General features: G+C 39.7%; 1 protein-coding gene across 5 annotated transcripts in view; it reads right to left on the reverse strand.

Annotated features, from left to right (window-relative positions):
• Positions 1 to 233: 233 nt before the first annotated feature.
• Positions 234 to 15,996, reverse strand: part of ATP6V0A1 (ATPase H+ transporting V0 subunit a1) — a 77,073-nt gene continuing 61,310 nt past the window's right edge. For 2 of the 5 annotated variants that reach the window (XM_018563883.1, XM_018563881.1), the window contains exons 18-22: positions 15,599 to 15,706; positions 12,312 to 12,329; positions 8,054 to 8,171; positions 6,150 to 6,321; positions 234 to 474 (exon numbers count right to left, since the gene is read on the reverse strand). In XM_018563883.1, coding sequence (XP_018419385.1) covers positions 381 to 474; positions 6,150 to 6,321; positions 8,054 to 8,171; positions 12,312 to 12,329; positions 15,599 to 15,706 — 510 coding nt within the window. In that variant the 3' untranslated portion in view covers positions 234 to 380. The remainder of the gene's footprint in view (positions 475 to 6,149; positions 6,322 to 8,053; positions 8,172 to 12,311; positions 12,330 to 15,598; positions 15,707 to 15,996) is intronic. The other 3 variants (XM_018563884.1, XM_018563882.1, XM_018563885.1) reach the window with 2 other exon arrangements.

Raw genomic sequence — 15,996 nt, forward strand, 5'->3', positions numbered from 1 at the left:
GTTTTAGTCAATTATCAAGTGTGATTGAATGAGCTTATTACTGCAATAGTAAAATTACTACCATGTGTCATGAGTGAACCAATAATGAGGTAGAGAATGGTAAGGTGAGAAAAAGAAAATGTGTAGACACTTCCATCTGCATGTTATGAAACTGGTATTTTTCATCTACATTTTCCCAGCAGTATGTTGTTATGCTGACCGCTCATAGCAGACTTCCCACCATCCATTTTTAATTAGATCACTGACTGACTAGAGAGGGCTCCAGCACAACATTGGTCATTTCAGGACAGGTGTCCATCAGTGAAGTATGATCTATCACACTAATGCATTATGACAGGAAAACAATATAGGGAGGGAGAGAAATACATCTACGGGTAAACTCAGTCGTCAAATTTGCCTTCTCTGATGCTCTCAAATGAAAATGGCATGAATTGGAAGCCTGTTCCAATGTAGAACTTATTCTGAAATTCCACCCTGGTAGAGAGAAAGAACAACACGTAAACAAGATATATGTACGTAAAACATTTCTTTATATATCTATATGGATTTGATAGCCACACAAGTCTTATTTAGTAGGTCATGGAAAAAGCATTTCTGCAACATAAGCAATATAAAGCAGTCAAGCAAGATTTCAATAGAGTCCAGCAGTTACAGGTCAAATGTAGCTGCAGTCCCACATTTTCTATGCCTTTGTTAAGGGTTTACAAATAGGTTTCACTGTATGGCCTTCCTTATCTGAAAATCAGTTGTGGTATCTCCATCCTCATCATGAGAAAGAGATGCACCCTCAGACATAGATTTTTTTTGGAAACTCCATGTCAGTTCCAGAATATCAGGCATTGTATCATCAGAAACCAAAGGGAAGGAGAATTGCAACTTTTTTTTTTTTTACGCTTATGAACTGGAACAAGACGTTTTTCTAAACAAGATAAAAAACATTCCATAGTAAAAGAAAATTTAGCTTTAGTAAGGAAATAGAATAGAAACTGACGAAGACTAATCAAATTTAGGCGCAATAATGCACAATCCTTTCCTGAAGTAATCTCCACCTTACATACAGTACAAACAACTACTGAAGAGGAAGGCTCCTCAGAAGTCAAGAAATGGAAAGAATTTATACAGTGCTCTCAAATTAATCGAGTGGAAAAGGTTAGGTCCTAGGTGTGCGGCTCTATGACAGCAGATGGAGGTGTCCTGCGGAAAAGCTACAAAAAAACAAGGCAAGAGAGCGCCACAACCCAGCACGATGACCTTTAGGATGTAAACTGGGACATAATTGTAGACATGGAAAGGGCTGGCAGTTAGACCCCCAGAGACCTATTTTTACGTTATGTGGGGATACATGGGGAGCAGAGACTGTGTTTCCCTATACACCAATGTCCTGCCCTGGACCAGACTGATGCCAGGATGGGATCTATTGTTCTCCTAAAGTGAAAAGACCTTGTCCTGTGTTTGTTTGTGAGTGGAGGAAGCTGATTTCTGACAGAGGTACCCAGTCGGGGTACCGGGCGTCCGTCACAAAGAATACATCCATTCTCCCAAGGACACTAAGTGAAACTAGCAGGTGTGACGTGGGAGAGGTTAAAGCAGCAAGCTTTTGAATTTTTTGTCTAGTGCCCAAGTCTCCTGGAGGCAGAAACATAACACTACATCTCAGAATTCTTCAGAGCTGTGTCCCTCAATAAACAATAGAGAAATCTGTTCGGTGGCAGGCAAAAAAATGCAGTCAGGCTTTTACTAGAATTACTGGCAGAGCGAATCAGGTTGGTGCTTAAGATTCCTCAGTACTTCTGCCAAGTGCCAAGACTTTTCTTGTGGGATAATGAGTTTTAATAAGCACCTCCTAATAAACCTTTAAATGATTTAGGAGAACACGCTGCCTTGCCCTTCTTTTGCCGTTGACGCAGAACAGACTTTCAGTGTTATCGTCAAGAGTTCAATTAGTCCTCCTAGTTCTAATCTTGGACCAAAGGATAATTAGCCTTTATGTTGTAGGGGGATCGGAGAGTGGCAATGGTTGAGTAGTTGGCTGAAACCACTCAGTCCACAAAAATGCTGTGTGTTGTCAGCTCACAACAGAACTTAGGAGCGGAGTGCATTTCTGGAAGACCAACAGAAATACCAGATACCCTGTACTTGTAGGGTATTTAACATAAGACACAGGAAAACGTGCATGGATTGCAGAAATGTACTCCATTTTGTTATTTTGTCTTGAGGTACGCTTTAAGCTTTCTTCTGCACATGATGATATGTAACATGAGCAGCAAGGCAAGAATGCTGGAGGTATCCCATGAATTTCACGAGCTGGATCCAAATAAGGAAAAATTATTTTTGCTGCAAGTGTGGATGAGCTGGATTTTGTCCCCGTATAAGGAACTGCTCACAGTTGCTGGGCTTGGTATTCATTCAATACTATCATTCTGTTCATCTTTCCCATCCCTTCCTCAAATATCACAATGATGGCATGTATAATCATTCTGTACAACAAAAACATTTGTTCTGTGTAGATTGTGAACCTGTGATGTCATTTCTAGCACTGGAAAGCTGCACTTGTTACGCTGTGTTCCTCTACAGCAGGGGTCATAGCACCGGCACATGGGCCGCTATTGGCACGTGGGCCGGTAAATTGAGACCCCTGCTCTATATTATATTTGTCTCTTTTGACCACCTGAAGCTGCAATTTTCATGGATCCTATTCAATAGCCATAATTAGGACCACACAGGACAGTGCACCAAAAATGCAGCTTGCACTACTTTATCCCAACAAACTGTAAGCTGCATAACAGTAGGAACTGGTCATGTAGAAAATAAAAGATTTTGGTTTGTCCATCTGCACAAAGTACAGCAATATGCCTGGTGTAAACCAGTTCTAAAGGTTACAGTAAAAGTTGATAACTTGTTATCAATAAGCAACATGCTGATTAGTTAGTGATCACATTGTCTGTACACTTGGAGCAACGTATATCACCCAGATGATATTTATAGAGGATCTACAGTTTTTCCCCAACAGCCAAGTGAATGTGGTCATTGTCTGGTATTACCTTATCAGTTTGCATTGGTGTTTTAAAATTAGTGTTTCCCTGTATAGTTTGCAATTATGTATGTACATGGGCAGACATATTGTCTCATTACATATGTATGCATTAGGGATGCACCGATATATCGTCCGACGAAATATATCGGCCGAAAATTACACTTTTGGCATAATTCCAAAAGTGCTATTTTCCTGCCGTAACATCGGCGCATCCCTGTTTTCTCTCCTCCCCGCTGGGCGCTGCTCTGTGTCCCAGCGGGGAGGAGAGAAAGTGACAACCGGCCGAGCACTGCCGGAGAAGAGCGCTGTGAGCGGCCGGTGTCTCTCCTCCCACAGCGCTCGGCCGCCTATCACAGTGCAGTAGAGCGGTGTGGTGGCGGAGACAGCAATGTCACAGGAGGCACCGCTCACTCAGCCTTCTGTGACAGTGTGTGTCAGAGACGAGAGCAGGCTACATACACTCAGCGATCAGTGATCGCTGAGTGTTTGTAGATAATGGTATGGTTAATATATCCTCAATTATGAATGAATGGGAGTGATCTATATCCACTCCTGTTCATTCATAATTGTGGTTATAGTAATCATACTATATTCTCAAGATATGAATGAACAGGAACACTCAAAGGATTCCTGTTCATTGATAACAGGGGATACAGAAAAAGAGATTGAGGACTTTGTGTTCTCAATCTCTTTTTCTATTTTAAAAGGGAAATATCAGGGGTCTGTTTAGACCCCTAATATTTCCCCGGAGCCCCTTAAAAGTAAAGTAAAAAATAAACATATTTAATTAAAAATTAATAAAAATATACAAACATTTAAAAGTTTATAAAAATTAAAATTAAAATAGAAACATTTTCGGTATGACAATTTTTTCTATTTCGGTTTCGTTTCGTTTTTTAAATTTCTATTTCAGTGCACCTCTAGTATGCATGTTTTGCTTTCTGCTTTACTGCTCCTTACCCATTAAACAAATATATTTTTTATTTTAATCAATTCACGTGTGTCCAGCCAAATATTGATGTTGTTGTTTTCATATATAATGCAGGTAATCATGGTGCATGCATAAGTATGAAGCTGTTAACTGTGCAAACTGCACTGTACTCTAACATTACACACATGTTTGTACACTGCAATGGTACACTTTATTAGTTTATGGGGTTTGTTTAAGTACATTTTCTGCAAGTACAGAAAAATAACTGTTGATCCTGCCAGAAATCCTTGTAACTTTCTTTGTGCTGACCTGAAATTTTAAACAAGGATATCAGCTTTCCCAGCTGCATTCTGAGAACTACAAAACCCTTTACCTTATGTAATGGAGATAAGAAAAAGAGTTGTTTGTAGTCCATAGCAAAAGAGCAGTCTAGTGTGACAACGCTGCTATACATACAGTGAAGTGAGCTGCCTTCATGTTCATTTTTTTAGTTTCACTAAAATTCTCAGCTTTAATTAGAGCAGCTAAAAGGCTGTGTGCTCACGCAAACATTAGGAAGGGACACAGGACATGCATCCTCTGACTGGACTGTAAAATCATATGCATGTCAAAAAAGGGTGGCTTTCCTCTACCAGAAGTGCGTTCTTAAAGATACAGGGACTGGCCACTGGTGACCTGCTCCTGAAAATTCTAGCTGATTGGCTATTAGAAGTCCTTATGCATAGTCTTGTTCTGGGTCAAGGTATTGAAGTCAAAGGATCAGCCCAACAACTAGCAATGCCACCTTCCATGTTTCTGTCATGACATGTTTCTTATCAGGCTTCTTTTATTTATTAATATCATACTAAAGCAGCTCTAGTTAGTTATTCCTCACCAGTCATGAATTTTAAATCTGCCAAAGCTCATACTCTGCAAAAGAAATTTGGAATTACCTTTCCTGTACTCTGTTCCAGGTAAATGGTCCCTGAAGTTAGCTGGAAATGCGACACTTCTAAGAGTGTCTATCTGCTTGGTCCCCCACATCATTACACATCAGACTATTTTAGACTTGTTATACAATGCAAAAAGGCTCCCATGGCCAATTTACTGGTGTGTTCTGCCAAACCATTACATCTTATATGCCACACGAATAACACTGTGCTTTTTCACTGAACAAGATCAGATGAATGCTGCATGTGTTTTGTTGGAGGAAAAAAAACTCCAAATAAGTTTTAAAAAAAAGAAGAAGGATGTGAGATGCTTTTGAATTATATACCAAATATGCTACCCATGAATTCATTATTATATTATGAGAAAAGACATCAGCGCTCATATGGACAATATTTTCTACATTTTTTACTTTTTTTTTTAAACCACAGGCACACATTTGTTAAGGATCAGAGAGGCATGCAAGTGAAAAAAACGAAAAAAACAACCCTTCTGCTCCTTTTTATTTTGTTCTGTATGTACCCATTTTTCTATTTTAGGGCTATCTCTCTACTTAACTTTAAAGACATAGAAAAATAATAATGTGCATTAAAAATAAGTAAATGTACGTGTGCTAAAAACCAAAATTGTCATGTGTTGTATTTATTCATTGATAAAGGAAAAACAATGAAAACAAAGATAATATATCAAGTACATACAATTTATCATTTCCAGATATAGTAAAGTGGCACTTGCCAGCCACATGGTAGCAACATTCATAAGAAACTTTTAGGAATCATACTCACAGGATCTGCTCCATCCCAGATCCAGAACCTCTCACCCCGTACATCCTTTGTTTAATGAATCACAGTTGCAGACAAAACTGTAACCCTGTCTGTGCTTCCAATAAGTCAGTGAACATACAGATATGATGCAGATATGTTCTAATATTTCCCAGCATATAAGGGGCAGGAGCAGTATTCTCAAAGTCTCTGGCACTATTTCATCACTGCAGAGTGGCCACCTAAGTTGAAATGGAAGCAGATGGGAAATGTGACAGGATGACCTGAAAATAATGGCCATCACAGTGCAGATTTGATACCCCATCATCATCGGTTAGCTGTGTGAGCCTACATGATGTTGCAGAATCAGGTTACATGTTGGGCAGTAAGAAGGAGCAATTCTTATGCATGGAGATAGTGAGTTCTACTGACTTCCTGAAAGCACAGGCTCTTAATATTACTAAGGAAAACCTAACAAATGGATTTCAGCACTTACCAGTGCAGACGGAGGGCATGCAGGAAAGCAGACAGTCCCTCCATGATAAGCAGGATGGCAATAGTCAGTACAGAAAATGCTGCAAACACAAAGACCAGGAGAATGCCTCCACCTAGATTTTTTACATGTAAGCCCACGTGCATCACCATAGTCCAGAGGACCTCGGAGAGCTCTATGGAAAAATCAGAGAATACAGATTATTGGAGGGAGCTACCCAAAATGAAACAGTTGTACAACATATCGCTCGTCTGTAATTCATATGTCTTAGAAGTAGCAACTGAACCAACCCACCTTTTATTTTTAAAACGTATCAAATGCAGGCTGCATTACATGTTTCCTAATATTATTCTTCCTGTTACTCTACATTTTAAGAAGGTTTACTTTAAACTGCTTGCATAGCTGACCCCACAAAGGGCAAAGTATTACAACCTCTTTCCTGGGTTAGCTTTGTTGGTGTGATGTTGGTTCATCTTTCCATATTTGGTGGATATGTGGGCAAACCCGGTCATATTGAAGTATGATGTATGATGTATCTCTTTCAAGTACAGTAAAAAAAAACATCATTACTATAGCCTGACAAAGTGTATTTTCACATTTGCAGTCAAATTTGTTGTGTTTGAGAGTTTGCCGAGAGTCGGAGCCAGCTGTTCAGAAAAATGATGGCTGTAAGTGCTTGGCCAAAAATGTAAAGAAATACTTTGCTGGGCAAAGTATATTTGTTTGATCTAGGCAATTGTTAGGTAGGATTCAGCTGCTGTAAGTTCCTGCACTCCCTGGGGACCTCACGGCAGCCTTCCGGGGAACCACAGTGGCGCTTGCATACAGCACTGTAGGCTGAGGCTGGGGAATTTTTGTGTTTTGTATTGCATACAGCACTGGCCGCACATCTCCCCTGCTGATCCTCCGCATCTGCCCCTGCCGAGACCCGCCGCATCTGCCCCTGCCGAGACCCGCCGCATCTGCCCCTGCCGAGACCCTCCGCATCTGTCCCTGCCGAGACATCAGGCGGGCACCCGGAGCAGAGCGGAAGCACAGAGTATGTAGCAGAAAACATGGATTAATCCGTATACACTTGCTGCCAGGAAATCCGCATTTTCTAAAAACCTTGAGAGGATAAGTAGGGTTAATTAACCTACAATATACTAAACAAGCAGCTCTATATGAACTAGTGAAGTGAACCAGTCGCACAGTTTGAGTACCGTTATCTTTGATTATCAGTTTCAGCTACAAAAGTGTGACGGACTGATTACATTGTTTGAACTTTCAACAGAATTACATCAACAACAGTATAGAAGTTGCAACCATCTATGATACATATATTTTTTCAGTTACATTCACACTGCTGCCAATAGATTTTGTTACAGGAACGCCTGCCTACAAGGGCGTTTCATCCATTGAATAATTTTGGGTCTGCTTAGTAAGAATTAATCATTTGTATTTCGTGTGGACACACCAGGATTGGATACAAGCAATTAATTCATAGAACCATTGAGGGGTGGCATGCGAGTGCTGTACGAATGTGTGCCTGTGTGGAGACAACATTGTCTTGTTGTTTTAATAAGGTTTGCATGATGTGGTGTAGGGCATTTTTACAAAGCATAATTAAAGATATTTGTATACTTTTGAGTTTGGGTCTTTTAACTGACTTCTGTTTTGGTCATGGACTCTTACATGACCGTGATGTTCCTGTGTTGAGTAATTATAGGTCACTGATCGAACTCTTACTGAATTTGGACTCCTGGGTATAAATCATTTTTTTCCTAAACATTCAAGAACCTAAACAGGATATGGAAACATGACACTGTAAACACTATTTACAAAAAAGCGAAGCTTGGCTTCAAGGTTATCGCATAGATTTGTACAAACAAAATCATTACACTAGAATAATATGCTATGTTACTCACGGGCATGGGCCAAACTCAGGGCCCAAAGTCGAAGATAAGAAGCGGTGTTGGATATGCACCCCAAACAATATTCAATTGTATGAATGGCCTGGTGGACCACAATATCTCCAAAATTAAACTGCAGATAAAGGTGAAAAACAGAAAAATTATTATTATGGCCTACAATAAAGATAAGATTGTTCTGGATGAGAAGATACTCAGCAGGATATCTCATCACGTTCACCAGGTGCACAGATGTGTTTGCCATTGGATAAGATAAGAACCACAGAGAAGTCCTTAAACCGGAACACTACCATTTTCATGACTTTCTGACAGCACAAAGAACTAAAATATCAGTGAGCAATAATGGTTCTCACTCTGATGGAAAAGTGCATTAAAGATAAAGTTTAGAAAACTTAAACCTTCACCTCAACCTCCATTTTCCTTATTTATTTCAAAGAAAAAAACATCAGGAATGGTGGGTAGGCCTTTCTTTTTTAGTAGCCAGATATATAGACTGAACAAGTATCATAGCAACCTGACCTTCATCCTTATCTAACTCCTCAGAGGTAACCACTACAGAGTAAATCAAAATTAGTGGAAAGACATGAATGGTCTTATTCAATAGAGAGTGAGATAACTCTAATAGGTATTCAATCAGATTGGAAGCCTGAGAGATTTTGATTGGTCACTATGCAAACACTAAAGTTGGCCATACACCTATAGATTATCTGCAAATTTTCTATAGTCAGATGGAAAAAGTGCTTCGCTAAACTGTGTTGATGGAGGAATCTTCTACTGGGCCAAGCTTCAGTATCTTGCTAGTCGGCCCAGCTGGCTGTCAAAATACAATCTGATTGGATGCAGGCATTGTTCAGGTATTTTGAGAGCCAGTGGGGCTGACTAGCAAGATACTGAAAGCTTGGCCCAGTGGGAGATTCCTCCATCCAAACAGTTCAGCCTAGAAAGTGAAATCTGTTGCACTTTTTCCATCTGACCACAGAAAATCTGCAGATAATCTATTGGTGTATGGCCAGCTTTAAGATGTGGGATTCTTTATTAAATAAGACCATAAATGGTTGTAAGCCTATCAGGTCTAATGTTTCTAGGGCATGTATTAATGGAGTACAGCATAAATCAAGCACCGGTTCAGCTCAACCGTAATATCACTATTACTGACTATCTATTTTCTGTAATGCCTCCATAACACTCCCAATCAGGAGATTGGCTCTCTTACCTATTTGGGACATGAAGCAAACATAAAGGATCACAAGCCCTTCCTAATGCCTGGCACCTCATGAGCCACAGTCACAACAACAGAATTGTTAGAAAGAATGGGAATACAGTTGTGGAGGAGTGGCAGAAATACACTAGTGGTACAAGTAATTTCACTTTTCTACATCCTGCTTCAGGGTTCTAAAATTTGTGTTCCCGATTTCACCTCAGAGATGCAGATCCAGTTATTCAGGCTGGATATACAACGTTCTAGCTACACAAGTGGCAGCAAGGTTCAGACAAAGGTCTTAGAGAATCCCTATATTCACAAAAGGACATTTTGATTATCCTATTCTATCTTTATTTTATTCCTTGATGGTATCTGTCACCTTAACTTTTAGGCTCAGTAGAACGATCCAAAGTAATTTTCAGTCTCTTCAAGGACTAATCTGAACCTGGCTGTTTTCTGGAAGTTTATTTTATTTGTACTTATCTCTTCTTCTGTCAAGTCCTCCTCATATACTAATGTATCAGAATAATAAGATTTCAAAACACTCTGACCTGGTTCAAAAATGTTAACATGTTCCAAGAAAAGACGTAAAAAGAAAAAATAAAGAAACTACTACAATAAAAGCTGCATATCGCCTTCAAACTAGAAAATGGCTGCCAAATGTTTTAAGGCTGGAGAGCCCTCTGCAAACACAATCTCTTCAGTGTAGGCATGACATTTTGTAAGGATAGTGCAAACTCCATACGACTTGTCAGCCTCCGGCTCTGCTTAATGGACAGTCTTTCTGACTTTTTGCAAAATAAGACAAGTAGAAGCTTCAAAGAAACAGTTCACTACACTAAAATGAATATACATATTCAACAGCCATAAGCACATGCATCTCCTTCTATAAATATTTAATCTTATATGCTTACTTTTACATTGTCACCTACAAATATGTATATACAAAACTTTGTATGTGCCCAGAACAAATCCCCCCTCGGACTTCTCAAAGTGACAATGGGTAAAAACATAAGAAAACTGTGCTGTTGCCTTGTACCTAATGTAACCGATTGAGAGGTTAAAAAAATAACATATGCACACCATCACCAATGAGGTCTCAGATCACATTTGCTAAAAGGAAACATGTCTGAAAAAGCCTGACACACTAGAAGTCACACGAAAGGCATCTAAGATGTACGGTAATTTACCGTCTTCAAGCAGTATCAAGATCCAGGGCTTCTATACTGCCATCTAACAGGAAGCTGAAACAAGCTGCCAGGCCCATAGGGACACTGGCAACTCTACTTCCAGACAGCACCACCAACTGACCCTAGAGGGTGTGCCTGAACCGATGAGCTTGACACTGCTGAGAGGAATTACAAATATTAACAATACACAATGCATATGGTTCTCATCCAATGCAGCCTCTAACATAGTCACTATTCATCTGTCTATATATATTCAAAAACACAGCATTTAACAATGGTAAGGATAAGTACTCGCACACATAAAACCACTCGCAATTAAGCATAGTCTATGATATTAAATATACACAAATCACATATATATGTATATGATTATATATACATATACAGTATGCTCTTGAAATTTATACACTTTATCTTTGCTTCAAATTGATACAGCCACGTTAAAGTTGCAGCTTTCCTGCATTGTTACCTTAACACAGGGAATTACTTTTTTTTTTTTCTAATGGCATGTAATCACTTTTTTACAATAATCCTCTGCAAATTATATATAAGGATATATATCAGGATCAGTGGCGTAACAACCGGGGGGGGGGTCGAAAAAAAAATTCTGCCCCGGGCGCCCAGAACTCTGGTTACGCCACTGATCAGGATAACGTTTCTGTGATTTTACTGTACACATAAAATGTAAAACATACCATTCAGGCCACTAAAAAGATTACTGCCTGTTCAGGTCAGTTAAGGTCTGCTTGGGACCTGAGAAGATAACATTTTCTTCATAAAAAACTTAAATAAGAACTTCGGGCACAAATATATAATGCTTGCAGAGGTTCTACCCCCTCACCTCAAGTTTTATGTGCTCATTTTCATCTAGGGCTGAAAATAACAGTTATATACACTTGAACCTTGCAGGTGGCTGGTGGTTAGACTGGTCCCGTTAGCATCGCTCCCCCTCCGCTCTGGCAAACTAAGGTCCTGTGAGTCATCACATCCTATACGTCGTATAGGAAATGAGGACACAGAGGGACATACAATCGCTGGAGTGGAGAGGGAGACAGGCTGAAGGGACTGGTCTAGCAGCCAAACTGGTGAGCATAAGCCCTGGTTCACACCTAGGCGGCACCGTTTTTGTGTGTTTGTACGCACGTTAGCAGCATGCGGTTATTTGCGTGTTTATGCGCATTGTGCACATTTGTATGCGTACATGAAGACGCGCGTTTTGATTGCCAGCTCATAAACCATTGTTAGGAATGAAAGAACGCGCGCAAAAACGCTCACGAAAATGTGCAACATGCTTTTGTTGCGCGTTTGTGGGCATTTGCAATGAAGCCTATGGGGAGGAAAAGCGCTTTTAACTGCCCAAAGAACCTCCTGTATCTTTTCAGGCGTCTGGCGTTTTCCTGCTAGGCGTTTTTCTGCTCAGGTGTGAACCAGGGCCATTGAAAATCATGAGATTTCTTGTGTTGGGCCATTATAAGCGCTTTTCGAACTGCTCAATAAACGCCTAGGTGTGCACCAGGGCTAACTGTGTTTTTCTTTCCTAAATGAAAGCGAGCACTTAACCCTTGCAGTGCAGAGACAGCCCCACTGCAAAGTTTAAGTATATTTATACAGAGTTCTTCTTTAAATTAATACTTTTTTTTTATAGGAAAGCTGCAACTTTTAGTCAAATTGCGAAGCATCAGGATGAATGAAGTGAAGGAAATGCCATGAGTTATTCTGGAAACCCCCGCAAAGCCCACCAAGCGAACTAAAAAAAATAAATGGTTAAATTATGTAATGGTTAAATTAAAACAATGATGAATAAGCCATATCTTCAAGTCTTCTTGTCTGATTGAGGGCATGCACAATGGACTTTGACTCTTACCACTTCCTCCATGGCAGGCTTGGAATAATATAAATCCAGATTTAATACAGGTTTAAAAGAGAAAAAAATACAGGTTAGCAATAAATATCACTTTAAAACTTCAGTCCCTCTAAGAAGGTTCATAAACACGTTTTTAAGAGAAAATACAGGAATTAATCTACTCTTAATATTTCTGGAATTAAAAGTTGTTCCATATTTAGCTTGCTTAGCTCTTGACCACCATGGAAAACAACCAGTGTTTGAAATGGTATCTCTCATTGATTAGGAAAGCATATGTCACTTAATATGATTATAAGAATGGTGGATCTTTAAGGCTGCATTCACACCTGAACAGTTCACAGGCAATTTTGGAGCAGGTTCTTTTGTGCTTTATACCTATTCGGTCTTCCTTTAGCCAATGGAAAGCTAGTTACTAGTAAGAGGAGATTGTGGTTTAGGCCTAAAATTATGCTCATTTTCAGGTGTTTTCATGTGCTCCCAATATAATCTATAGGACCAAAAACACCCCACTCTGCTTCAAAAATAGCCCATCTACCTTTTTGAGATTCATGCGTTGAGCTACAAGTGCCTGAGCGCTCATATGAGAACAGGCACATTTAAAAAAAAATGTGGGGTTTGGCTTTTTATGGTTTTGCATCTTTGAGCTTCAAGCTACAAAATGCTCAGGTCTGAATCAAGGCTTATGTCAGTTAACGAAACCAAATGTAAGGACCTCGTGATCATTGTTTCTGATGTTTAGGTAAGTAAAGCGTACAAATATGAATATACATTTTGTATGCTAATAAAGTTACCAATTTCAGATATACTAAACTGCGTAAAGCCCACTACTAAACCCAAAAATTAAATAATAAAAATAAGATCTACACTATAGTTATTTATTAATGAGCTAACTCAGTTTTTCATTACTTGCCTTTAAATGCTACAAAAAATGATTTCGGCATCTGCAATGATTTCATCCATCTGCACAACTTCCTGCCAGGGGGTGGCTACTTTTCTTCTCCATGGTCCCTATAGGTGCTGAAAAGTAGCCACCCTCTGTGCTTTTTCAGGCTGAGAACTACAACTAGACTTGGACGCTTTAAGCACCCTCACATCTCCTCTGCTGAGCTGTATATTATTCAATACTTGCCATCTATATCCCAAAGTACATACATCTGACAGCACTCAGTGTCACACACAGCCTGCCTGTCTGCGGAGAGGGGGGAGGGAAGGTAGCCGGGCACAGAAGCGAGGGGGGAGGGGAGGTAGCCGGGCACAAAAGCAATGGGGGAGAGGAGAGCCCTGCAATGAAGTATGTACAGCCCAGCCTGTCACAGAAGCAGAGGGAAAAAAGAGAGATGTTTCGGTGAGTGAAGAGTCTGCTCTGTGTTAGATACAAGTGACACTCCGTTATGAGAGGGGGCGGAGGGAGTTGTAATCAGCCGATAGGACTCTGTGATGGGAGGAGTGTGCAGTTGGAGCTGTGCGTGCAGTGGATTGTGGGAAATGTAGTTCGGAAGAGCAGCGCGCTCTCACAAAAAGCTTGTGAACTGATGAAGAGTGGCCGGAAGTGAAGGAAGCACAGAGGACCATTGGGAGCGCGTCCAGCCTTTTGTTTTAATGAAATATAAAGGTAAGATTGCAATCTAAATATAGAAATTAAAGGAGGTTTATGTTAAGAGATATAAGTAGATAACTGCAAAGTGAAAAAAAGTTTTGTGTCACTAACATTTTATCACAGCGGCTAGGAGAGCAGTTTGCAACAAATTTGGTCACCACAGTGATGGCCAAATCTGACAGATAAAGATATTCAGCACAAATATAACATTTAGTGGGACAACATATGTGGTCATATCAGAGCTGTATACACGTGCTAATACAATTCTCTTATCCTACCTTATGATTCTTTAAAATGTACCAACCAATCTGCCTGGTTAAGTTAGGCAGGTCTTGTAGTTGTCTGTGAGCAAGCCTACAGATTAAGCATCAATTGAGCTCACTGGCGGTGGAAACTATCACAACTGCTTGTATGAGAGCATGGCAAAGCTTAAACTTACAGTGGTCTGTAACTTGTATGAATTGTTCAAATATTAATGTTTTTAATTCATTACAAAAACAACAACACTCTTTAAAATGACTGCTCAATGTACAGTGGAAATACAAAGTCTATACATCCCTGTAAAAATGCCAGGTTTTTGGGGTTTAAAAAAACAATTCAGACCAAGGTAAGTCACTTCAAAAATGTTTCACCTTTAATGTGACCTATAATCTGTGCGATTCAATTAAAAACAAACGAAAATCTTTAAAGGGGGGAAAAACAAAACTTACATCAACATGGTTGCATAAATATGCACACCCTTAAACTAATACTTTGTTGATGCACCTCTTGATTTTATGACAGCATTCAGTCTTTTGGGGTTGGAGTCTATTAGCATGGTACATGGGGAATCCTTGCCTGCTCTTCCTTGCAAAAGCAAATCTGTCATATTGCAAAGGAATCTCCTGTGCACAGCCCTCTTTAGGTCACCCCACAGATTTTCACTTGAATTCAGGTCCGGGTTCTGGCTGGGCGATTCCAAAACTCTGATCATCTTCTGGCGAAGCCATTCGTCTGTGATTTTGAGGTATGCTTTGGATCGTTGTTGTGCAGAAAGGTGAAATTCTTCTTTATCTTAAGCTTTCTAGCAGAGGACTGAAGTTTTTGTGCCAAAATTGACTGATATTTGGAACGGTTTATAAGTCCCTCTGCCTCGACTAAAACCCCAGTTCCAGCCAAATAAAAACAGCCCCAAAGCATAAGGATGCCCCCACCATGCTTTACTGTGGTTATCGTGTTCTTTTAGTCATGCACAATGTTTTTGTGCCAAACATACTTTTTGGAATGATGTCCAAAAAGTTCAATTTTGGTCTCTCCTGCTGCAATTCCTATTCAATAAATTATGTCTAGAGTGTTCTATTCATTCTGTAATTATATTTCACTGTATAATACCACTACCTTACACTGATTTTTTTCCATCAATCAAATTTATTTAGCATTGTGCCCGTATTTATTTATATTTATATAGTATAAATAATGATAACTACATATGTGGTATCAGATTGATTACTAGCAATATAAAGAATATTTGCATAGAACAGATGAGGGACTGATATTTCAAAGCAATGTTGCAGTCACACAGGACCAGGAACAGTATTTTAAAGAATTAAACCACTGTGAAGGAAGTTGACCTTGCAACACATTAGGAACTGATGCTCTGCAAGCTCCTCCAACAGCAAAGGAATAAAGGACCAATATAATAAATTATTACCTCTTCGCCTTCTTCGGAGTGCATGGACAGCTGGTCGTGCTGAATAATTTCGGCATCTTCTTCCGTGGGCCCGTTACCAACGCGGATACCTCCAAAGTTATGCGTACCCTGGATTAGTGGGTGTGGGGAGGGGTATTTATAAATCAGGGTCAAGGCTCTTGGCCAAACAGCATGCTCTTTTTCCCCACCCCAAATGCAACCTCATAAAAATACCATAAACCTCACCCATAGAAGCAATAAAGGCTACAATTGGTGTAATCATAACTATATCCATCTGAATATTAAAACAACTAATATATAACCCCATGTAATCAAAATGCAATAAAGAGAAACCCTGATTTATAATTTAATAGCGCCAACACTACCTGCCACAAGCGAGATAAGAGGGGGGGGGGGGT

This window comes from Nanorana parkeri, unplaced genomic scaffold (genome assembly GCF_000935625.1).
Source record: "Nanorana parkeri isolate BGI_ZX_2015 unplaced genomic scaffold, ASM93562v1 scaffold707, whole genome shotgun sequence".
Lineage (NCBI taxonomy): Eukaryota > Metazoa > Chordata > Amphibia > Anura > Dicroglossidae > Nanorana > Nanorana parkeri.